Raw genomic sequence first — 24,710 nt, forward strand, 5'->3', positions numbered from 1 at the left:
ATGCCAGAAACCTATTTGTCCACATATATGCCAGAAACCTATATGTCACATATATGCCAGACACCTATATGTCACATATATGCCAGAAACCTATGTCACATATATGCCAGAAACCTATATGTCACATATATGCCAGAAACCTATATGTCACATATATGCCAGACACCTATATGTCACATATATGCCAGAAACCTATATGTCACATATATGCCAGAAACCTATATGTCACATATATGCCAGAAACCTATATGTCACATATATGGCAGACACCTTTATGTCACATTAATGCCAGAAACCTATATGTCACATATATGCCAGAAATCTATATGTCACATATATGCCAGACACCTATATGTCACATATATGCCAAAAACCTAAATGTCACATATATATGCCAGAAACCTGTCACATATATGCCAAAAACCTTAATGTCACATTTACGCCAGAAACCTGTCACATATATGCCAGACACTTATATGTCACATATATGCCAGAAACCTATTTGTCACATATATGCCAGAAACCCATATGTCACATATATGCCAGAAACCTATATGTCACATATATGCCAGAAACATATTTGTCCACATATATACCAGAAATATATATGTCCATATAAATACCAGAAACATATGTCCCAATCTTTATGCTGATTGTCGTCTGTCTCTCAGCAGCCCTGCACTGGGCATGCTCACTCAACACTGTGTTATGGGTTAACAAGTGCTGAGTAGACTGAGCTTATGTGTGTATATGAGAATATAGTTTGTGGGTAGGTGCACATATACTGGCGAATTTATGTGGGTGAATGTGGAGCTTATTTATAATGTGTGTGTGTGTGTGTGTGTGTGTGTGAGCTCAAATGAGGGTTTGTTAAGGGAATTTTGTTGGAATACTAATCACATGCTCACTAATGGACACAGGGAGAGGATTGGAAATGCTCCATTGACTACTGAACAACTAAACGAATGCTGAGAGAAAAAGAGAGGCCATCTAATATTCAATTCAATTTATCTTTATTTCTATAGAGAATTTTACAGTGTTGTGTCAAAACAGATTGAGTTCTAGCAGAAAGACCAGGAAGATAAATATAGTACGTAATTACATTTATTCGATGAGTATTGTTTGACAAAAGTATGATTTAACAAAACAGGATTTCTTTGGCAGAGGCCCTGTCCATGGCTTGAATCAAAAGTGTTTAGATCCAGCTATGACTGCCAAGGATGAAGGCAGGGGTGGAGCCTTTTCCCTTGGACAGGGCCAACCTGGTGGTGGTGGGGAGGATGGTGGGTGAACATCCGTGTCAATATCTGCAACCAAATGAATGAAATGAATTGACAGCTGATATATTCATTGTGTCTTGTGGCTATTGGTTGGAACTGATTGTGATGAGTGACATGGTATTAGCTATTCCTGGTAGAACTAGCATTAAAAAAGCTACATTTCTAATAAACTGAAGCTGCTTCAGTCCAGTTTTCACAGTTGAAGTTCAGTTTAGTTTAGTGTAATGTAAATGCCACTGCTGAAAGCTGAAACATTGAACACTGAGAGTAACTCCACCGAATACGAAGTCTCTAATTCAAAGTCTCTCGATGTTTGATAAGAATTTGACTATGGTGTTCTTTTGATAATTTTGTAAACACAGAGCCATGTGCTTTACACTCTGCGCACACCCACGACTGCCCGCGCATTAAGACCAGAGTGGCAGAATCCTGACAAGAAACATGTATTTCCACACACACATGCCAGAAACCTATATGTCCCATATATGCCAGAAACATATGTCACATGTATGACAGAAACCAATACGTCACTGTAGCGAGGCAGAGGGAAAACACACACACAGTAGCGTTATGTTACAAACAGGTCCCCGGAGGGTGATTTATTTACAAAATGAATAACTTGAAACAAGGTGAATACGGTGCTCTTCTTGGGGTAGGTGCTCTGGGAAGAAGGTGAAGTAGAGCGAGAGTTTGGATGCTGGATCGATCAAGAGCTGGAATCCGATGTGGGAGAGAGACAGAGAGAACCATGTATTAGCACAGGGAGTCATGTAAGAAATGAAGCTCATCTTCCTCGTGTGTGGGGCTGGCTTTTATGTGTCTCCTCTTGATGAGCTCCAGCTGTGATCGATCTGGTGTTGATGAGGTGCCAGCTGGGGTGAATCCTAGACCAGGGCGACATGGCATCGGTATACTCGCTAAAATACATACATATGTATACATACACATACAATCATTCATATACACATATACATATTTACAGGCACGTGCACACATAGGGCTCAACCTGTGCAGTGCACATGCCCTTTTTAGTCTTGGATAGAAAGTGCCCTTCCAAAAAGATCAAAAGTGCCCCCACGATGCGACACACCCTCGGTCCCGCCGTTCAGTAGGCGCGCAACAACACCGCTGCGACAACATCGCTCTTTAGTACCTTTAGAATCTTTAGTTTAATTTTGTTAAAGCATTTAAATTTAAATATATGATATAAATAGTACAATAAAAAATTCTGCATTTTTAGATAATTTTACGAATTTTAAATCAATAAATTCAACATTTTTCATTTTAATTAAGTTTATAGATGTTTAGGTCATTATTTTAATAATACATTAAATAAAAACGTAATTTTCTGGTCATTTGTACTGTACATTACAATTAAATAAAGGCATCAGTTTTGTAATTTACAGTACAAGGAATATTCATTATGAAATCTGCTTAAGATTATATAAAGTATGTTAGTAAGTTCATTCATTCGTTCATTCATTCATTCGTTTTCTTGTCGGCTTAGTCCCTTTATTACTCTGGGGTCGCCACAGCAGAATGAACCACCAACTTATCCAGTAAGTTTTTACGCAGCAGATGATGTTAGTAAGTTATTTGTTTTAAAAGATTGACATAAATATAAAAATATAGAAATAAGCACCATTAAAACTAAATTCATATTATGTAAAAATAAGTTTAAAAATGTATTTGTACTGGTAATCCTTTGCCTTTGACCTTAAAACACAATGCAATGCAGTGCAAAATTCAAAATGCAGATAAAAAAAAAAAAAAAACTACAAAAAACAAACACCATTGTACATTCTTAAGTAGTTGTCTGCAATTATTAAATAAAAAAGGAAAATACTATTAATATATAACTATTATGAAATATTATGAGTTCAGATGTTTTCTTTAAATAAATATATATCAAAATATAGTTTATTCCTTCAGTGTCACACATCCTTCAAAAATCATTCCAAGATGCCAAATTATATCTGATTTGGTTTCATTCAAAATACCATTTTTAAAATAACATTATTTAGTGTTAAGTGTGACCTCCTTGCTAAAAATTAGCATTGAAATCTGTCTGACCTTCCTAAGTCCAAACTTTTAAACAGCAGGCAATGTACAGGTATACCACTTGTAAAAACACTCCATATGCACTGGACACTTTACTCAATCTCCATCTTACAATAAGGAAGAAAATGTTTACCTGTGAATGTACCACAAATCATGTTGCACTGCTTGTTTTCATCAACCTTAAATACCTCCTTTGCACACTATCTTGCACAATATTGTTATTATGTGTATAGCTAAGTATTTATAGTACAACCCCAAATCAGAAAAAGTTAGGAAATAATAGAAAACGTAAATAAAAAAAGTGTACAGGTATTTGACTGGCCTGCCTGCAGTCCCTACCTGTCTCCAATACAGAATGTGTGGCGCATTTTGAAGCACAAAGTGCAACAACGAAGACCCTGTACTGTTGACCACTTTAAGACTTGTTCGCAGGAAGAGTGGGGAAAAAATTACACATGAAACACTTCATCACTTGGTGTTTTCAGTCCTTAAACGTCTTTAAAGTGTTGTGAAATGGAATGGCAACATTACAAAGTGGCAAATACTTTAATGTTCCAACTTTATTTGAAATGTGTTGCAAGAATGAAAATTGGAATATGTGTTTATACATGTTTATTGTCTGCAATGGAATACAAGTCAAAGTAAATTTTGAAACCACTACGTTCTTTTTTTATTTGTGGTTTTCATACTGTCCCAACCTTTTCTGATTTGGGGTTGTATATGTATGGTCAGTATAGTTAGATTACAGCTTTGATATGTTAGTTATGTATAGGTTGAAAATATAGCTCTTATGTTCAGTGTTGTGTTCATATTTATGACTATGTTTATTTATGTAGCTTTGTGGTCCTTCAAGACACCGTATTTCATTCCACTGTATGCCCACACATGTAGTGCAATGAAAATAAACCTTGATACTCTTAATTGCACCCAATTTTCATGCCACTGTCTAATGGAGCAGTGACCCCTTCTGTCTCAGACATGATCTTGCACCGTTATGTGGTCGCGAGGGTGATCTGGACCTACATGCTGTCCATCGCAGTCACTTACTTCATCACGCTGTGTCTTTTCCCCGGACTGGAGTCTGAAATCAAAAACGCCACCCTCGGCGAATGGCTGCCCATCCTCATCATGGCCATCTTCAACATATCGGACTTTGTGGGCAAAGTATGATCACAATTTTTTTGTTTAACTAACTACAAAGCCAAATGTTATCATTAATATTCTTTTATGAAAACTTAAATTTTTTGGGTACAGATTTTGGCAGCTGTGCCATACGAGTGGAACGGGACGCGTCTTCTCTTCTTCTCCTGTGTGCGAGTGGTTTTCATCCCTCTGTTCATCATGTGTGTGTATCCCGCTCAAATGCCTATGTTCAGCCACCCGGCATGGCCTTGCATCTTCTCTCTCTTTATGGGCATCACTAATGGCTACTTTGGCAGTGTTCCTATGATTCATGCTGCGGGCAAGGTGGCACCTGAGCAGAGGGAGCTGGCAGGTAAATCTATCACTACATTTACGTAGATGCGGGGTATGGCAAGACATTTTAACATTTAAGGTATGCATGAACTGGGAGTTGCTGAAATATTTATTTTAGTATTCATTCATTAATTTGAATAAATTAACGAATGAATGAATGGGTACCACATGGGGCCCACCTGAATATTCATTCATTAATTTTGTTTTCGGCTTAGTCCCTTTAATATTCTGGGGTCGCCACAGCGGAATGAACCGCCAACTTACCCAGCACGTTTTTTTGCAGCGGATGCCCTTCCAGCCGCAACCCATGACTGAAAAAGCCACCCGTGATGAGGCAGTGGTTTTTATATTTATGTAAAAATTATTAGTTTTTGTAATATTTAATTCTTGAATTTTTCATATGTAAAGATATTTGTGTATTGCTGTGAATTCTGTGTGTATTAAGCAATGTGTAAGCTTTTAAATCCACATAGGCGCATAGCTAACATTCTCTGCGCTGGACTTTAGACCAGCTTTCACCTGGCAAATGGCATGGTCTATTTCAGTTCTTCAAAATAGCAACGTGCCAACGAAGCGCCTTAACACACCTCCTTTATAGACTGGAACACCCATGTGTCCACAAACTGGCACAAATGGATTTGCTATTTAAACAACGTGGCACAAAACGTGAAAATTAGAGTTGTGCCGGTCTGAAAATAGCAACAAATTGCGCCAAACACCGCCTTATTGTGCAGGGTGTATGATAGGGCACCTAGTTTCTATTAAACAGGAACTAGTATTTAACAAGGCACAATATGTCAAATAAAATATCCCAAAAACACTTTGGCTGACTGTACCTACAGGATCTCAAATGTTGCGACGAGTGTTCAAATCCAGAGAAATCTTACCAATTTTAACAAGTGATATGGACCAAGTTCTTTATCTTCATGCTAATGACAATATACAAGCTCAATTTCCAGTTTGGTTTTATAGAAAACAGGGAAACAACACAGAAGATTATTAAATCAGATTTGAATACTTTAACTCAGGGGTGTCCAAAGTCAGTCCTGGAGGCCTGGTGACTCCTTCCCTCAACACACCTCCCTGGAACTTTCTAGTATATGTAGAAAGAACTTGATTTGTTGGTTCTGGTGTGTTTAATATAAGTTGGAACTAAAATACGCAGGACACTGGCCTGGAGTTTGGACACCCCTGCTTTAACTCATGATTTCTGCACTCCCATAGGATGAAATAAAGACAACAACTCCCATGATTCCACAATCAGGGCCCTATCATACACCTGGCGCAGTGTGGCGCAAGGCGTGGCGCAGTAGTCTTTTGCTAGTTTCAGATTGGCGCAAGAGTCGTTTTGAGGCTTTGCTCTACGCTGTTTAAATAGCAAATGCATTAGCGCTCATTTTTGCGCCCATAGGCGTTCTGGTCTAAAAAGGAAGGCGTTCTGAGGCGGACCGCTGGCGCGTTGCTATTTTGAGAATCTATAATAGATTTTTCATTAGACCAAAACTAACCCGGTCTAAATTACGGCGCGCTTACGCACTGCTTAATACGCACAAGAGAGAAAAATGTAAATATTAAGGATATATATAGGATATAATAATAATAGATAAAGGATTAAAATATTACAAAACATATTATTTTCTAGCCTACATAAATATGAAAAATCACTGCTTTTATGCCTTCTTCATCTCTGGAGGCTTTTTCAGTTCATTCATAACAATTTGCTTTTGTATAATGTTATTATTATTAGCAATATTATTTATTATATCCATATTTATATTTGTTTTATTAAAAACAAGCTTAGATTTTCCCACCTGTCAGGTTTTAGACCATATGGGGCACAGCATGTGTTTTAGGATATAACTCAGGTTTTTGAGCACATTTTGTTATTATTGTTCATTTATTCGTTTGCTAGAAATTAGAACTGAATTTAGAAATAGTTTTGAAACGAACATTTGTGCTTAACAAACAAAAGTATTTATTTATAGACTAATTGATGTCTGTGCGTAAAGGTTTCCCTATCCAAGAGCGAAAGTGAAAGTGATAGATTCTCTCTCATTCTCACGCAGTAGATGCTCTGTTTAACAGTTTTCTGTTAAAAAACTGTTAACTGTTTGCTAGTGAAATGCTCATTTTTTCCACTTACTTTGCGTCCTGTAAATAGCGAATGCGCTCTTGACTCTTAAAGGGAATGGGAGATGAGATTATAATTGGTTTATTCTCAAAACACACCTATAACTCATTAAGAAAATAAACTCAACCCTTTTAGAACATGCGCCGCGGCGCAAGGCAGATTTCCCGTCCTTAAATTAGCAAAAACGCGTCCTGACATGCCCTGAAAGCGAAAATAGTCAAAATAGAGCCCTCAGTCTCTGCATCATCAAACTACTCTTTTGTTTGTTGTGAACACATGCCCTCTAGTGGTGAAATGACATAAATTTCCCTTAATATTAAAGAATAAGCACTAATACCTAATAAGCACTAAAAGCCAGTTAATAAGTGCTAGTACTAAATGGAAAAGATAAAGAAAAGAAGTAGTATGAAAAAGGATACTAGTACATTTTTTAGATTTGATATTCAAACTGCTTGCCATATTCATTGAGCACAAATACATAAATGCATGCAGAACAGGTGTTTGTATGCAAATCGGAAGGATGCGTTTACACTCTGTTCATTAGCTTTAGTTCATGTGATTGTTTTCCCCCACAGGGAACATAATGACCGTGTCCTACATGTCTGGACTGATGTTGGGCTCTGTGGTTGCCTACGCCGCCTACAGTTTCACCGCCTCAGGCTCCAGCTTCCACTCACAGACTGGCTACAACTTCACCCAGGGGTACTAGTACACTGCCTAGTCCAAGCCAAAAAACCATCCCCGTTCCCGTCATCAATCTCATCAGGTGGCACTTTTGCCACTCTGTGTAGCAACTCCGCAGTCCCCATAAATCAGACCTCTGCTGCAGGCTTATTTCGGCCCACCTGCAATGCTGTGTGCCTCTGAATGTAGACAAATGGATGAAGAAACAAGCTGTAAAGAGTTCTATTCGTGTGCTTCGTTGTGTTGCCTCTTCTTGTCCTCTGAGAGTGTTTTTTCATGCTGTCAAATGTTTTTAACAGCACTGTTATGAAAATGCCAAACGCTGTGTGGTGATGATGCTGGTAGCACTGTGAAAATCTTCTTTGTTTCTCTTGGTTTTAATGTCTGATGCCACATTCTGTGGTGGTGTATTGGATATCAATGAAAAAACGTGAATGTTTATGAGGACGTATTGTTGATAAAGCATTTTAAATGAGGGTCAGTTATGCCAGGTTGCATGCACTTTTGAGGGAACTGCTGAAAAGAAATCCTTTTGAGTGCCATATGGATACTGGACCTTTTTGCTAAAGCTGAATGTTAATGACTCTAAATAAAGGCTTTTTTGTAAAAATGGTTATAAATTTGTAAAAATGAACAGACAGAGCCTTTCAGTTCATAAGACCTCATCTTATTGTCAGGAGACATGGGTATTATTTTGCCTGCATCTGTTTTTGACTCACAAAGTGTCAGTATTCTTGAATTTAATTTTATGAAGGACTGAGGAAGACCACAGTTTAAACTATAAATCTTTCCTTGTGTTGTTAATGGTGTAAAGTAACAAATTACAAATACTCAAACGACTCTAACTGAGTGTTTTTTCTCAGAAATTTACTAAGTAGTTTTAAAAAGTGTACTTTTACTTTCCCTTGAGTACATTTTTAGTGCAGTATCGGTACTTTAACGCCAAAATTCCGTTCAGCCTGCTGTCACTACTTTATTTTTCTTGTCTATGGTGATTAGAAAAATCAGTCCTGTGATTCCAGTCCAATCAAATCAAGATGAAGGATGTCTACTGTGTGATGACATGAAATCACCAAATGGCCTTAAACAATCACTAAATGCACTACAGAATGTTACGTTTACACATCCCTGCACACATTACATGTAAATGCAGCAACCTTTCACAATATAATACTCAGTACTCTCTACTCCTGAGTACTTTTAAAGTGCCTACTTTTTACTCATTCTTTGTGTAATATTTACAACAAATCCATTTACTCTACTTGCACTACATTTTTCGTTAGGCCTAAGTAATGGTACTTTTACTTGAGAATGATTTTTCGGTACTCTTTCCAACACTGCTCGAGATTCACTTTTTTAGGATTTGAGCAAACAATTTTAACACATTGTTTTTTATTTGTTTGAATGCAGTCATTCTCAATGTTTAATATTCTAAATAGAGTAGTTGTAAATACTGTAGAGCACAGGTGTCAAACTCAGTTTCAAAAGGGCCACAGCTCTGCACAGTTTAGTTCCAACCCTAATTAAACACAGCTGATCAAACTAATTGAGTCCTTCTGGCTTGTTTGAAACCTACAGGTAAGTGTGTTGGAGCAGGGTTGGAACTAAACTGTGCAGGGCTTCGGCCCTCCAGGAATTGAGTTTGACACCCCTGCTGTAGAGTATTACATCCTGCAAAAATATGCAAGACACTGAAGGCAGATTTTGATATTTTAGGTGTTTTTTCGAGAGTATTTTTGGTCTTATCTTGTTAGACTTAAGTTTTAAGTGTTTGCTTTATTTAACTTTATCAATTTGCTTTTGTAGATTTTAATGACATTTTTGAACAGTTTTGAGCCTGATTTCATCCAATGTTCAGATTTTTGAGCTAGAAATTATGTAAATTAGACAAAATTATATTAAGTAATGCATTTGCATATTTAAACAATATTTTAGAAAATACATACATATATAATAAAGGGACTAGGACTATATATATTTTTTTCCCCCCATTTTTTATATAAAATTAGAATTGCAATCATATATTTGCAACCATTAACATAAACAATCCGCTGGGTAAGTATGGAGATCAGTGTTGGGGGTAACGCATTACAAGTAAAGCAAGTTATGTAATAATATTACTTTTATAAGTAACGTGTAAAGTAACGCATTACTTTTAAAAATAAGTAATAATATTTGAGCTACTTTATTGAAAATGTAACAAAAGTTACTCTTTAGTTTAATTAGCTTTTAAAAAATAAATTGCTGAATTAAAATTAAAGTAGTCACAATGATTTGCGCAGTCAATGAGAGAATCTGCTCATTATTTTGAATGCATCAAAGAAAAGCAAAGGGGCTAATAGTCTTAACGGACAGGGATTTTACTTAAGACAAACAGTAGAAAAGTAGCAAACACTGCTTTAAACTTTCAATAATCTATACGGCATGTATAGCTCTGAGGCATAAGATCTCAGAAAACATTATCCTATAATATTTTTAAGTAGGTTACACAGTGCGTTATTAAATGCAGAACTCCTCCATTAAAAAAAGAAGAAGAAAAAAAACAAGTTCTGAAAGAGATCAAAGCCTCAGCCAGGTAATAAAAAGTAAACCAAAAATAATTCAAAAGTAATGTAACACATTACTTACCAACGCAGCTTGCAGATAGCCTACTTTTTAGGGAGTAACTCAATCTTGTAATGCATTACTTTCAAAAGTAACTTTCCCCAACACTGATGGTGATTATTTTTTCCCCACTCCTTTTACCTGTAGTATCTGAGTTATGATATATGATTGGCCTTAAAGGCGTGTATTTAAATTATTTTAATATTATTATTTATGCACACAGTCCAGCACTGTCAGAAACACATACGAATACAGTAAATTGACTTAAATAATTGACATTCTAAACTCATTTTTTGCGAAGTAAATGAAAAAAGTGGCACGTCAATGACAGCAGATGGCGCCGCCGCATAACTTTTTCAAGCTAGCATCGTCAAACACTGCCCAGTGTGTTTTATTTTAAGTACAGAGCGAGTGAGAGAGCTAAATTTTTTATAAACTACTCAATCCACAGTTTATGGAATGCAAAATACAGGCCATATCCTTGGACTAATGCAGGGAGCAGATGATTCACACGGCTGTACTGCGGTGATACGCAGCAACGAGGAGGTAAAATACGGGCTAATCAAGCAAACACCCAAATCCATTAAAGCGCCATGCAATTTACAGCCCCTCTGTGGGAATAGAAATGCAACAGGCAATCAAATTCTAGTCAGTAGAGTAGATCCTTTCCCGCCTGGAAAGCAGGCACGATAAAGATTTGCTCCTAATGTATCTGATTTATTCTTACTTAATACATTAACATACAACCTGCTGGGTTGGTATTAGCCATCACCTAATTATTTTTTTACTGGATAACAGTAGTCACATTATTAGGATTTAATTGCATACAGGAGGTGAATCTTATTTTCATACTTTTAAATATTCTACTATTCTAGATTTGCAGTTGCTATTTTGGAGCAGGGACAGTCGGGGAACCTCAGGGGGGACCTGAGGCAGGATGGTGATGGGAGATCCTAGTCTCTCTCCACTTCTTCAAATCACACCACTGGGGTTTCAGACTGCAGCCCTCAATGTTTTATTGAAATATGATTGTCGAGAATGGATGAGATATAATATGGAGTAGTGGAGGAAGGTCAGATACAATTAAATAGATTCAAACTTTCATCCATGTATGAAAACATGCACATTAATCATTGTCTTGTGCTTTAACAAACATCAATATCCTTTATAAACGACAACACAAATCGTGACCATTTTGAGGGATGTAAACAATAACAATGGTCCCAACAAAGTTCCTGTTTTACATTTTTAATTTCTGTAACTTCAGAGAATAAAAAAGGTCTACATATTGATAAATACTATAATGACAGCTGTTTTAACATTAAGATATAATCGAATTGTCTCGTTACAGTTATGAAGTAGTTTGATATCAAGCAGGAAATGTTCATGGGCCACATTGAAATGGTCTGTCTTTAACATACTGTATTTGGTGCTTTATATTTCACTTTGAACTTTAGTGGAAAATATATATCTTTGCGTTTATTTATGTTATATAAATTATATTTTCCTAGCATATTGCATAGATGTGCTTGGATTGTGTAAAAATAAGTTTAAGTTGTCATTCAAGTTCATCAATCTTAGTCCAGTCTTTTTTCAGCTACAAAGAATTTTCAGTCAGGTTTTTATCAGGACTCTGGGCTGACATTTCATTATTTGAATGTTTTCAGCTTAAAATAACTGCTTTTTACCTGTATTGTTAAACAATGGTGGCTCATTGTCCTGCATGTACAGTGTTGGCTTATTCAGTGATGAATGAATGAAAGGAAAGACACAAGGAGCTGCAAAAGAGACCAAACTACTACTGTAGAAACAAACCAAATGTCTATACCTGGGTTGCCCAAACTTTTTCTCATGAAGGGCCAAAATCCAAGCTTGATTGAGAGCTTTGGGCTGAAAGTAAATATAGCAAACTATTACATTAGCTCCGGTTTCCCCCACAGTCCAAAGACATGCAGTACAGGTGAATTGAGTAGGCTAAATTGTCCGTAGTGTATGAGTGTGTTTGTGAATGAGTGTGTGCGGATGTTTCCCAGAGATGGGTTGCGGCTGGAAGGGCGTCCGCTGCGTGTTAGATAAGTTGGTGGTTCATTCCGCTGTGGCGACCCCGGATTAATAAAGGGACTAAGCCGACAAGAAAATGAATGAATATATTACATTAAAGTTGCCATGGGTAATTTTCTCATTTATTTCATAATATATATATAAATAAATAGAAAAAATACTTCAAGCGTATTTACTAATGCATTCTAACTTTTATAAATGTATGTTATTCTAACAAACAAATTGCAATAAATTTCCCAGAGATGGGTTGCGATTGGAAGAGCATCCGCTGTGTAAAACATATGCTGGATAATAAAACCATGAAAAACATTTAAAAATCCAAACAATGGAGTTCAATCAAGGACATTGATATTGATGGGGACCTGTTTTGACATTGTTTTACATGATTTTTTACATGATTTGACATGATTTTACTTTAACAAGCAATAATCGTTGTGGAGGGGGAAAAAATGTAAACAATATTTTTATTATTTGCACAACCATGGTTACTATTATTATTACTACTTGTAGTAAACTAGTGACTTCAAGTGACTGACACTTTTCTTTAAAATGTAGCTGCTTACAGCACAAAAAGCCTGACTGGAAAATTTCGCTAAAGCATTATTTTATTTTGGAGGCAATTAAATTATTGTTTGGGACATTTTAATAATCTGTGGATATTGGTGGAGACACCTCCCCCTCTTGTCCGTATTAATGCTACACCCTTGAATTCAATGCCGAATACACTTGTCATGCTGAACCTGCCTTTGCCTAGATTTGCACGCTGATGTCTTCTGCGTTGTTTGTTAAGTGACAGTATGAACTTTTTTTTTTATTTGATTCCTGTACAACATTTAATAAAACATTTAATTTCTGTTTGCTTTTTGGTAGCTCAACTAGGCATGGGACGATAACCGTTTTCAAGGTATACCGCGAAGATTTTCAAACTGCCAAAAATGTCTTTTATACCGTTCCTAAGAGTTGTGTAAGATTTTTTATTTACGTTTTTTTAGTTTTTTGGGATAACAGCATCTCTAGCAGAAAAGATATCCAAATATGCAATTTAAATGGGAAAGAAATCTGTGTTTTTTAAACAAATTAACACAGCACAAGTTAATGATTCATTTAAATTAGTTAGCCTGACATGTTTACTGCTCCAAAATATTTTAAATGTTTCTCAAAAAAAATATATATAATGTTTAAAGGGGGAAAAAGATTTGTCTTTTACCCATACATTTAAAAAGAATATATTTTAGAGCAGTAAGCACAATACTGTGGTATCGTGAAACCATGATATTTTCATCCAAGTTTATTATACCGTCAGAATCTTATACCGGCCCATGTCTAAGCTCAATAGTAAAACTAACAAACAAGCAAGAGGTTACATTAAAATATAAATGAGAAAACACTTCCCGACCCTTCCCAATCATTTTTTTTTCTGCTGGGCCAAAGTTTGGGCATCTCTAGCTGTGGAGATGTTTAATTCAGTATATTGATGTACTCCTAGCTGAAAATTAATTTTGAGTAGCGCGCGGGGCTTTCTTTTTGGCATCATTTTCTTGTAGCAAACAAACAGTAAGAGGGGCGTGGCTAAGAATATTGTGGCATCAAATAAACGTCAACAGAGAAGGGCCAACAGGAAAAAAGCAAAAGGTCAGACTTTCTTTGAAGATTAGCAAAACAAACATTTTTTTCCATGGATTAACTTAACCTAAAACATAACAATGTGCACAAAGCTGATCATTGTAATTTTTTTACAGGCTGTAAAGGCCATATTGCATTGAGTGATATTACCATATTACACCACAATCTGACTTTCCCTCAAGTATAATAAAACGAATTTCTCATGCGCAAGGATTTCCCCACTAATATTTCCCCACACATTCTTTTCTCGCTAACCCACCTGAGCAAAGTGCCAAGGATACATTATGTATAGTAGTGTTTTTAAAACGCTGGCCTAATTAACTCCATAGAGAATTAGAATAAGGTGTAGTCTCGGTTACAACGAGCCATCTAATTTTGGTTTGGCCGCTGGAGGGTTTCTGGTGTCTAATAGTACAGTTCCTGAACATTTTTCACTCTGCTCTAGTTTTGTGGCGCTGTATTTTAAGCAGCTTCCCTAACTCGAGAGGAGATGGATCAACTCGGTGAAAGTTAAAAGGGCCAGGATGTGCCAACTGACGTCCAATTCATCACGGAGAATCATCCCTTATACTTTGTTTAATCCCACATTGCTCACTGTCCTCTAAACTGAATATACACCAACAAAACAATGTCAGACAGGTAACTTTATGGCTCTCTGGGATTGACCTTGTGTGGAGACTCACATTTTTGGAAAATGACTTAAAGTAAAGAAAAATAGTAACATATTTATATATGTTACTGGTGTATACTGGTGCAGGGGCATACTGGTGTAATATACTCAATCCATTTCCAAAGAAAAAAGTATTCGGTCTGTGATCTTAATGAAAACAATTTATATAATGTGTTCTGTATCAATCCATTTTAACAGTTTTCATTCAACAGTTTCTTCATTCATTCTTTGATTTTTTTATTCATTCATTCATTCATCGGCTTAGTCTCAGGGGTCGCACAATGAAGAGAACATGCAAACTCTACACAGAATTGCCAACTGACCCAGCTGGGACCCGAACCAGTGACCTTCTTGATGTGAGGCAACAGCGCTAACCACTGAGCATCAGTTTCTTGTCTTTATTAAAGTTTATATTACCCAAATATCAGAATAACCTGTTTTAATTTGTTGTGATGTCTAAAAATAAATATACAAATGTATCCATGGTCTAAATGACAACATTTTTATTTTAAATTGGGAAGAAATATCATAAGGAATTTACTTTAGAGAAATAATTTTTTCCTATTAGTCCATTTACATATGTGTGTAAATATAAATATAGAGAGTTAAATTCAACTGGAATTCATTTCAAACTCAAAACTCCATTTTAACACTTTTCATATGTTTTAGAAAAATACTAAAATATCTAGTCTTAGTATTTTACATAAAAAACATATTCTGCATAAAAATATTTGAATAAATAATTATAATGATATTCAAATATGTTTATCTAGAATATGTTTTTATGTAAAATCCTAACAATAGATCTTTTAGTATTTTTCTGAACTCATGTTTTTTTGAAGAGTTCATTTGCAAACCCCCCCCCCCCCCCCCAAAATTTCCTTAATTGTCATTTTCTGTTATTAAATGCTCTAAAATGATCATATTCTTATTTTAAATTAGTCATTCGTAGTTTGCAAATTGTCATTTTATTTAAAACACACACACAATATCAATAACATAATAAATAACAAATATTAATCGCAAACTAAGAATTTATTCTGATGATCTGCATTATTACTCCAGTCTTCAATGTCACATTATGCAAGAATTCTTGCATAAATAAGAGAGAACAAAATCAAATCAAAAGAACAAAACTAATTTGGAATCGAAATCTTTTGTAACATTCTAAATGTATTTCCTCATAGTTTTCTCACACCTTCATGCATTTGCTGAATAAAAGACACAAAACTCGCGTTCGAATATACTGAAATATGTTACTCCTGAAAGCCACAAATGGCCAATAAGAAAGAACCCTAATAGTTTCATTATCAGTGTTTTCACCTTAACAATCTTGTTTACTATGTCTCAAAGCTAAAAAAAAAAAAAAAAAACTCATCTGTATCTCACCGTAAATATGCTAGATAAGATTTCTTCTCTTGGGAAAGTAGCAGATTTTCATTTGTCTTCTCAGGCAGTGGGAGAATATTCCGGTTCTTTGTCGCGAGCATCTCAAGGACACTGCCAAGGTTGCATTCATGCTCTTTCACCGACACTTACATTCTCAAAGCTACACAGTAGCTATCTAGTATCTATCTAGTAGCTTTTTCATCAAGTACAAGTGTCATCACACTCAAGCAAATACTGAATGTGTGTGTGTGTGTGTGTGTGTGTGTGTGTGTGTGTGTGTGTGTGTGTGTGTGTGTGTGTGTGTGTTGTGTGTGGCTTTCCGCCAGGGACGATCTAATAAAATGTACCCAGGCAATGGAGTTATTTTGTTTGAAGGTTAAACTCATGAAAAAGACATGTGAATGGTTTAAATTGTGAGTATGTCAGAGCGAGAGCCTCAAGCGTGACAGACATACTGATTACAAGGAGGTGTTCTCTCAAGGGATGGAGCAGATCGCAAACGTCATTCCACCGTACTACAATTTTTTTCCTGCTGTGAGGCCTCTAATCGAGATGGTGTTGAATGTTTAATGACATGCCAGACACTGTGGCCCCAGTCGTATGACTTATGCTGTCTTAGCCAGCGAGTGTACTGAGAATGCCGTTTTATTATTGATTATTTCTAATGACTGTCGTGTAATGGACTAATTCAACAACAAATTGCTCAGTCCTTGACATGTGCTTGTATTTACACTACTGTTGCATACTTAGAGTGTTGTTAATCATTCAAAGCTACACTAAAAATCGGTACGATTTATTTTGGAAACACTCAAAAAATCTTGTTGTTGATTGTTCAAACTACTTATTTAAAATGAGCTGAAACAACACAATTGTTGAGATTTGTTTTAGACAACATGATTGTTTTAAGTTCAATCCACTTAAATTTGGTACATTAACTTAATCGATTTTTGTTGGGACAACATGAATTAATTATTTGGAAGTTTTCTCTCAGAAATGACTGAATGATTCTTTCTGCCGATGAAGGTTTGCATTCAGTCAAAAATGTCTAAACAGAGGCGCTATGCGAGAGAGATGCAGATCTTTACACTGTTCAGTTCTGAATTGTTGAACCGACTGACCACTGAAATTCTCCACATTATTCTGTCCTCTTGTGTAGTTGTCTTTCATGGTCAACTAGTCTTTTTAGGGGACTTCATTAAGATGCATAATTCGAGAAATTTTTCCTGTGCACCAAAGTGATTGGCAAAGGTATAGTAACATGTTCCTATAGTATGTGCATAAACATGTCCACAGGTCAGGATTTGCAAAGAAACTGGGACTTAAAAATCTGTTTACCTTTCCCAACCCTAAACGGAACCATCACAGTTATTAATGTCTACACCTTCCCCAACCCTAAACCCAACCATCCCAGTTATTAACGTCTACACTTTCCCCAACCCTAAACCCAACCATCCCAGTTATTAACGTCTACATTTTCCCCAACCCTAAACCCAACCATCACAGTTATTAACGTCTACACCTTCCCCAACCCTAAACCCAACCATCCCAGTTATTAACGTCTACACTTTCCCCAACCCTAAACCCAACCATCCCAGTTATTAATGTCTACACCTTCCCCAACCCTAAACCCAACCATCACAGTTATTAACGTCTACACCTTCCCCAACCCTAAACCCAACCATCACGGTTATTAACGTCTACACCATCCCCAACCCTAAACCCAACCATCACAGTTATTAACGTCTACACCTTCCCCAACCCTAAACCCAACCATCACAGTTATTAACGTCTACACCTTCCCCAACCCTAAACCCAACCGTGTCAGTTATTAACGTATACACCATCCCCAACCCTAAACCCAACCATCCCAGTTATTAACGTCTACACTTTCCCCAACCCTAAACCCAACCATCACAGTTATTAACGTCTACACCTTCCCCAACCCTAAACCCAACCATCACAGGTATTAACGTTTACACCACCCCCAACCCTAAACCCAACCATCACAGTTATTAACGTCTACACCATCCCCAACCCTAAACCCAACCATCACAGTTATTAACGTCTACACCATCCCCAACCCTAAACCCAACCATCAAAGTTATTAACGTCTACACCTTCCCCAACCCTAAACCCAACCATCACAGTTATTAACGTCTACACCTTCCCCAACCCTAAACCCAACTATCACAGTTATTAACATCTACACCTTCCCCAACCCTAAACCCAACTATCACAGTTATTAACGTCTACACCTTCCCCAACCCTAAACCCAACCATCACAGTTATTAACGTCTACACCATCCCCAACCCTAAACCCAACCGTGTCAGTTATTAACGTCTACACTTTCCCCAACCCTAAACCCAACCATCCCAGTTATTAATGTCTACACCTTCCCCAACCCTAAACCCAACCATCACAGTTATTAACGTCTACACCTTCCCCAACCCTAAACCCAACCATCACAGGTATTAACGTTTACACCACCCCCAACCCTAAACCCAACCATCACAGTTATTAACGTCTACACCATCCCCAACCCTAAACCCAACCATCACAGTTATTAACGTCTACACCATCCCCAACCCTAAACCCAACCATCACAGTTATTAACGTCTACACCTTCCCCAACCCTAAACCCAACTATCACAGTTATTAACATCTACACCTTCCCCAACCCTAAACCCAACTATCACAGTTATTAACGTCTACACCTTCCCCAACCCTAAACCCAACCATCACAGTTATTAACGTCTACACCATCCCCAACCCTAAACCCAACCGTGTCAGTTATTAACGTCTACACTTTCCCCAACCCTAAACCCAACCATCCCAGTTATTAATGTCTACACCTTCCCCAACCCTAAACCCAACCATCACAGTTATTAACGTCTACACCTTCCCCAACCCTAAACCCAACCATCACAGGTATTAACGTTTACACCACCCCCAACCCTAAACCCAACCATCACAGTTATTAACGTCTACACCATCCCCAACCCTAAACCCAACCATCACAGTTATTAACGTCTACACCATCCCCAACCCTAAACCCAACCATCAAAGTTATTAACGTCTACACCTTCCCCAACCCTAAACCCAACCATCACAGTTATTAACGTCTACACCTTCCCCAACCCTAAACCCAACTATCACAGTTATTAACATCTACACCTTCCCCAACCCTAAACCCAACTATCACAGTTATTAACGTCTACACCTTCCCCAACCCTAAACCCAACCATCACAGTTATTAACGTCTACACCATCCCCAACCCTAAACCCAACCGTGTCAGTTATTAACGTCTACACTTTCCCCAACCCTAAACCCAACCATCCCAGTTATTAATGTCTACACCTTCCCCAACCCTAAACCCAACCATCACAGTTATTAACGTCTACACCTTCCCCAACCCTAAACCCAACCATCACAGGTATTAACGTTTACACCACCCCCAACCCTAAACCCAACCATCACAGTTATTAACGTCTACACCATCCCCAACCCTAAACCCAACCATCACAGTTATTAACGTATACACCATCCCCAACCCTAAACCCAACCATCACAGTTATTAACGTCTACACCATCCCCAACCCTAAACCCAACCATCCCAGTTATTAATGTCTACACCTTCCCCAACCCTAAACCCAACCATCACAGTTATTAACGTCTACACCATCCCCAACCCTAAACCCAACCATCACAGTTATTAACGTCTACACCATCCCCAACCCTAAACCCAACCATCACAGTTATTAACGTCTACACCATCCCCAACCCTAAACCCAACCATCACAGTTATTAACGTCTACACCTTCTCCAACCCTAAACCCAACCATCAAAGTTATTAACGTCTACACCATCCCCAACCCTAAACCCAACCATCACAGTTATTAACGTCTACACCTTCCCCAACCCTAAACCCAACTATCACAGTTATTAACGTCTACACCATCCCCAACCCTAAACGCAACCATCACAGTTATTAACGTCTACACCTTCCCCAACCCTAAACCCAACTATCACAGTTATTAACGTCTACACCTTCCCCAACCCTAAACCCAACTATCACAGTTATTAACGTCTACACCTTCCCCAACCCTAAACCCAACCATCACAGTTATTAACATCTACACCTTCCCCAACCCTAAACCCAACCGTGTCAGTTATTAACGTCTACACTTTCCCCAACCCTAAACCCAACCATCACAGTTTTTAACTTACACCTGCGAGTTTCAGAGGCTTTCATACTTGACGCGCTCGCCACTGTACTGTTATTTGCAACCACAAAGGGCGACGCTGAGTAGATTAACTGTCATGACAAAACGGATGAAGAAGTCTGGGAGTGGAGTTGCTAAATGAATAAATATAAAAATATATCAAATAAATTGGTTGTGGATAAATTTGGAGAAAACCCATAAAAACATTTGGTTCAATGGGATCTCGATAACTGCTAGGTATGCCTCTAACTTACTACAAGTTATGCCCCTTCATCTTATGCCCTCGTCTTGCAGTTCGCAGATACAGATACACTTGTACAAATGTGGGAACGGTGGGAGAACCAGCTCATTTGCATTTAAAAACACAGGCTACAGCTAGACTTTGTTTGAGCTCAAAATGGGCATATTCTGCATTGTATAATAAACAGTCGGATGGGTATTTTGAGCTGGACACATTCTAGAGAAACCAAAGACTTAAATCTTGTATAAAAAGGTAAATTGGGGCCCTTTAAACCATAATAAAGGATAAAATTGTGTATAAATCTTGTTTTGGACAAATACTCAAACTGGTATGCAGTAACAGTGTAATAGTCATTTTCGACTCATCCAACAGATGGAGCACTTCAGTGTTTGCGTCAGTCCTAGCGCGTTAATTTCCATGTTGGCTGTTTTAAGTTATCCAACAGTCAAGGGTCTTGTAATAGCCACTTGCGGGTGTCTTAATTACCATAACCCAGTTAATGGCAGGGATACAGGGACTGTAATGAGCAGACTGGAGAGGCTACTTTTGACACAGCTGCTCTAGACAGTGCTAAGAGTCTGACTTTACTGTGAAGGCGCTAATGCGGCTACACTACATGACTCACAATGACAGAGAAACGCTGGACAGACGCAGCTGAAACTGAAGACAAAAACACATTGTTGAAGAACTACAAGTATCACTTAACATCATCTCGTTCTACACAAGCTTAAGATATCATGTTAGCAAGCTAAGATTTCCCTGCTGAAAAGACCTGATTAGTGTGGATTTTCATGCTGGTTCAGGCTAGTTTATGCTGTCCATTCCTTATTTTCAGAAAATAGCATTGTATGAGAAGGGTTTAAATAACATAATGGGGACTTAATAAATTCCAAACAAGTGACTATTTTTTGCATTAACTGTCTCACCTTTGTCTTCAATTACAGTAGCAGTATTTGATTACAGTAGAATACCACAAATTCCTAATATACAGTAAGTTATTGTAAAAGAAAGTTTTAAAATGACCCACAATGCAGTTCATATTACAGTTGTAAACTGTAAAGGATGTATCTGGTATTTTACTGGCCATTTTTGCAGTTAATAACTATTATAATAACTAAAGTCTAATAGTGCAGAAGACCCACTAAAGTTTTTTAGTATGAGAATAGTTTTTTTTTCTATAGCAACAATTTGATTTAATAAGAATCATTTAATTAAATAGTAAACAAAATATTTTAAAGTACGCCTATTTTACCTCTTTTTCACGATTTAAGATAAGATTTTGTGTCTCCAGACTGTGTCTGTAATGTTTCAGCTAAAAACACTCATCAGATTATTTTTGTACCTTTTTAAATCTGGGGAATTTGAGCTATTAAGACATTGTAGCTGTTTTTGTTGCCTGTGCCTTTAATGAAAATGAGCTAGTTCTCGCCCACCGTTTGCCAAGTGTGTGTCAGAGCTGTAGCCTTTACATAGATAAACAGCACAGTGACAGACAAGAATGCAGCAGATCTCCCTTACTAAAGTAAGAACTTCCCTACTGTTATTTATTATATTTGCAACAACGAGTCACACACAATGTTGCTATAAAGTTCATGCACACATACACACACACACACACACACACACGTTTAGATTTGCACGGTAAATATGACAGAATACACAATAATATCCACTGCTGTATGGACGTCCGTTATATTATTGTACAAAGTAAACCTGATTTAACGTTCACAATTCAGGATTGAAGTTTCTTTTTTATAATTTGTCACCTTAGAATTATAAGGTTCTATAAGACAATTTTGTCAAAATTGACATATTCTTTTTAAATGATAACTTATTTACATTGTGGGATGCTTTTTATAAGTTGTTTGCATTTTAAGACTTTAAGACACATACTGTTTGCTATGGAATGCAAAAACTTTGAAGCTCAATATCTCAAAATCATTCAGAACGCAGATAGAACCTTATAATTCTAAGGTGACGAATGTACTTTTAATTGAATTACATAGTGATTTTACTGTCATTATTACAAACATGCACTGTTTTAGAAACGTTTAAAATTTATAAAACTCATTATTGAGGTGCAGACGATCACAAAGGGTTAAACGGATCTTTTAATCCCAGTTGCTTTGTGCACGTACTCTCCTGTCAATCAATTTGGTGGGCGGGGAAAACCGGACTCCTACTTCACGTTGTGGTGAGCCTTTAAATGGGAGGGATTTGGATCCTGTTTTAGTCAAGAAATAAAAAAAGAGACTTATTGTATATCTATTACTCCAATATGACTGTGGACATACTATACCTGCACGCACAGTTCTGTCCAAACAGCTTACAAAAGATGATTTTCAGCATAGGTCCCCTTCAAGGATCAAAGTGCAAATTCCCCTAAAAACAAATTAATTTGTTTTAAATAAAACAAAATTATTCTAGGTTTAATGTACATGAAATTAAACCATAACTTTACAATTCCTTTTGTCAGCAAAGCATTTTTAATCTTATAAAATAAAACAAAAGTTTGTCATTACTTATTTATTATTCTTTAGTACATTTTAATAAAAAAAGTATGTAGTTTCATTTTTTTTATATGTTTTGGTTCTATCTGTTTCACCCATATTAATACATTTAATTTCATGAAAGTTTCTTGATACATAGAAATGGACTCTTTACTTTCATTTCACATCTACACATATTAAATCCTAAATTAAATTTGATGTCAATGCCAAAATTGAGTGTCTCATCTTTGTCCCACATGCAGGATTTTTAAATAAATGCTGCTTTTATTGATTTGCTTAAAAAAATGTATATATAAAAAAGACAACGAACATGATATCAAAAAATGAAATTATAAAAGCAATCATTTCAAAGACGGTGAAACAAATTAATTAGTTGCTTCAGAGATATTCAATGATTGACATTGCTTTTTTGCCTTGTGCTTTTACAGTGACAGAAGTAAAGAGGAATCACACCAGAGACCACATGCTGGCTCTGTTTTCTTTCCTCCTTTTTTTTTTCTCTGAAAGCATCACATCCTGCCTTTTTTTACTTCTGGATTAGGAGATAAGCGCGGTCAAAAGATCCACTTTGAGAGCAAATGCAATCAGGATTATGATTGTGTTGTGCGGTCCTGAATACAAATCAAGTGTCATGATTATAATTCAGGTCCCATTCATGCATCTGCATGCTAAGTGAAGTTTATTCATAAACTAATTTCGAGAGGATCACGTGCTTATGATTTATCACGTCCAGTCTCGCATTTGCTAATCACTAATCTTCCAATCATACGAGCCCTAAGGCACCATAAATAGTCTAAGTTTCCAGTTCACTTTATCTTCGTTTGGAAGACCGCTCAGCCTCAGACTGTGCTCCAGCTATCCAATTATAGCCGCTCATCTCCAAAACAGCAACTTCTACAAACAGATCCAGCATTTATTCATCATCATCAACATCATTATCATCCGCAACTGCTACCGCTATCTTCTATTCCCTCCAACAATCAATATCTCCAACAAAACAAGCCATCATGAACAACGAGAACATCAACGAGCAAGCTAACAACCAGCCAGACCTTCTCAACTCTCCCTCCGAAAACCAACCTCTCCCCGCTCCGCCTGGCTCTCAACCCGAACCCGAGGCCGTCACAAGAGGCCGACGCATGACACGCTCCACCGCTACTAGGTCCCGTCAAAACTTATCACCAACGCAATCCACTCCAAGGCAACAAATCTCTTCACCTACCTCATCTTATATCTCCGCAACCTCCTCAGTCATCCATCCAAGTAGAATCACCGTATCAGAAATCAGGAACAAGCTCGCCATCCTCGGAATCAACGCTCCCAAAAATCTCAAAAAACCGGAACTCCTTAAACTTTACAAAAACGCAACATCGGACTCCCTTCCCTCTGCAAGTCCTCCTCCAAGATCAGCCGCTCAGGAAAATCCGATTCGATTCACTCCATACCCGCAAGCCTCCCGTTCACAACCAGGAAAGAAGAAGTCAAAACAAAAACACACAGCAAGCCACTCCCACGCAAGATCGCAACACCAGGAAACCCAGCCGCCTCCGATGACGTCACTCATTCTCCCACAGCAGGACTCCATTCAAGAGAACCCAGCCTCTCTCCCTCTCCCTCTAACTCTTTCTACCCCCTTCTCCTGGCCCCCCGCCCCCTCTAGCTCTCTCATTAGCCCTCATCTCCCTTCTACCTCCAATGCTCAGTTTCATCCTGCTATTTCTGCTCCCCCTGCTCTTCCTCCAAATCAATCCTCTT

At 37.4% G+C, this 24,710-nt stretch overlaps 1 protein-coding gene and 2 long non-coding RNA genes across 7 annotated transcripts in view; 2 read left to right on the forward strand and 1 right to left on the reverse strand.

Annotated features, from left to right (window-relative positions):
- The window catches only part of slc29a4a (solute carrier family 29 member 4a), a 40,468-nt gene extending 31,996 nt beyond the window's left edge, over positions 1-8,472 (forward strand). For 2 of the 3 annotated variants that reach the window (NM_001362610.1, NM_001080572.2), the window contains exons 9-11: positions 4,318-4,505; positions 4,596-4,836; positions 7,524-8,472. In NM_001362610.1, coding sequence (NP_001349539.1) covers positions 4,318-4,505; positions 4,596-4,836; positions 7,524-7,657 — 563 coding nt within the window. In that variant the 3' untranslated portion in view covers positions 7,658-8,472. Of the gene's footprint in view, positions 1-4,317; positions 4,506-4,595; positions 6,083-7,183 lie in introns of all 3 variants that reach the window. The other variant, XR_012399870.1, reaches the window with a different exon arrangement.
- On the reverse strand, positions 993-24,451 carry LOC141381253 (uncharacterized). Of its 3 annotated transcripts, none has more exons than XR_012401148.1 (3): positions 24,178-24,451; positions 22,745-22,827; positions 993-1,307 (listed from the first exon to the last, which is right to left on the reverse strand). It is a non-coding gene; the product is annotated as an uncharacterized lncRNA (long non-coding RNA). The 3 variants fall into 3 exon arrangements; XR_012401147.1 differs by lacking the exon at positions 993-1,307 and adding an exon at positions 21,966-22,669 and having other exon boundaries at positions 22,755-22,827; XR_012401146.1 differs by lacking the exon at positions 993-1,307 and adding an exon at positions 21,966-22,645.
- On the forward strand, positions 10,595-11,338 carry LOC141381254 (uncharacterized). Its single transcript, XR_012401149.1, has 2 exons — positions 10,595-10,782; positions 11,112-11,338. It is a non-coding gene; the product is annotated as an uncharacterized lncRNA (long non-coding RNA).
- Positions 24,452-24,710: the final 259 nt, after the last annotated feature.

This window comes from Danio rerio, chromosome 3 (assembly GCF_049306965.1).
Source record: "Danio rerio strain Tuebingen ecotype United States chromosome 3, GRCz12tu, whole genome shotgun sequence".
Classification (NCBI taxonomy): Eukaryota; Metazoa; Chordata; class Actinopteri; order Cypriniformes; family Danionidae; genus Danio; species Danio rerio.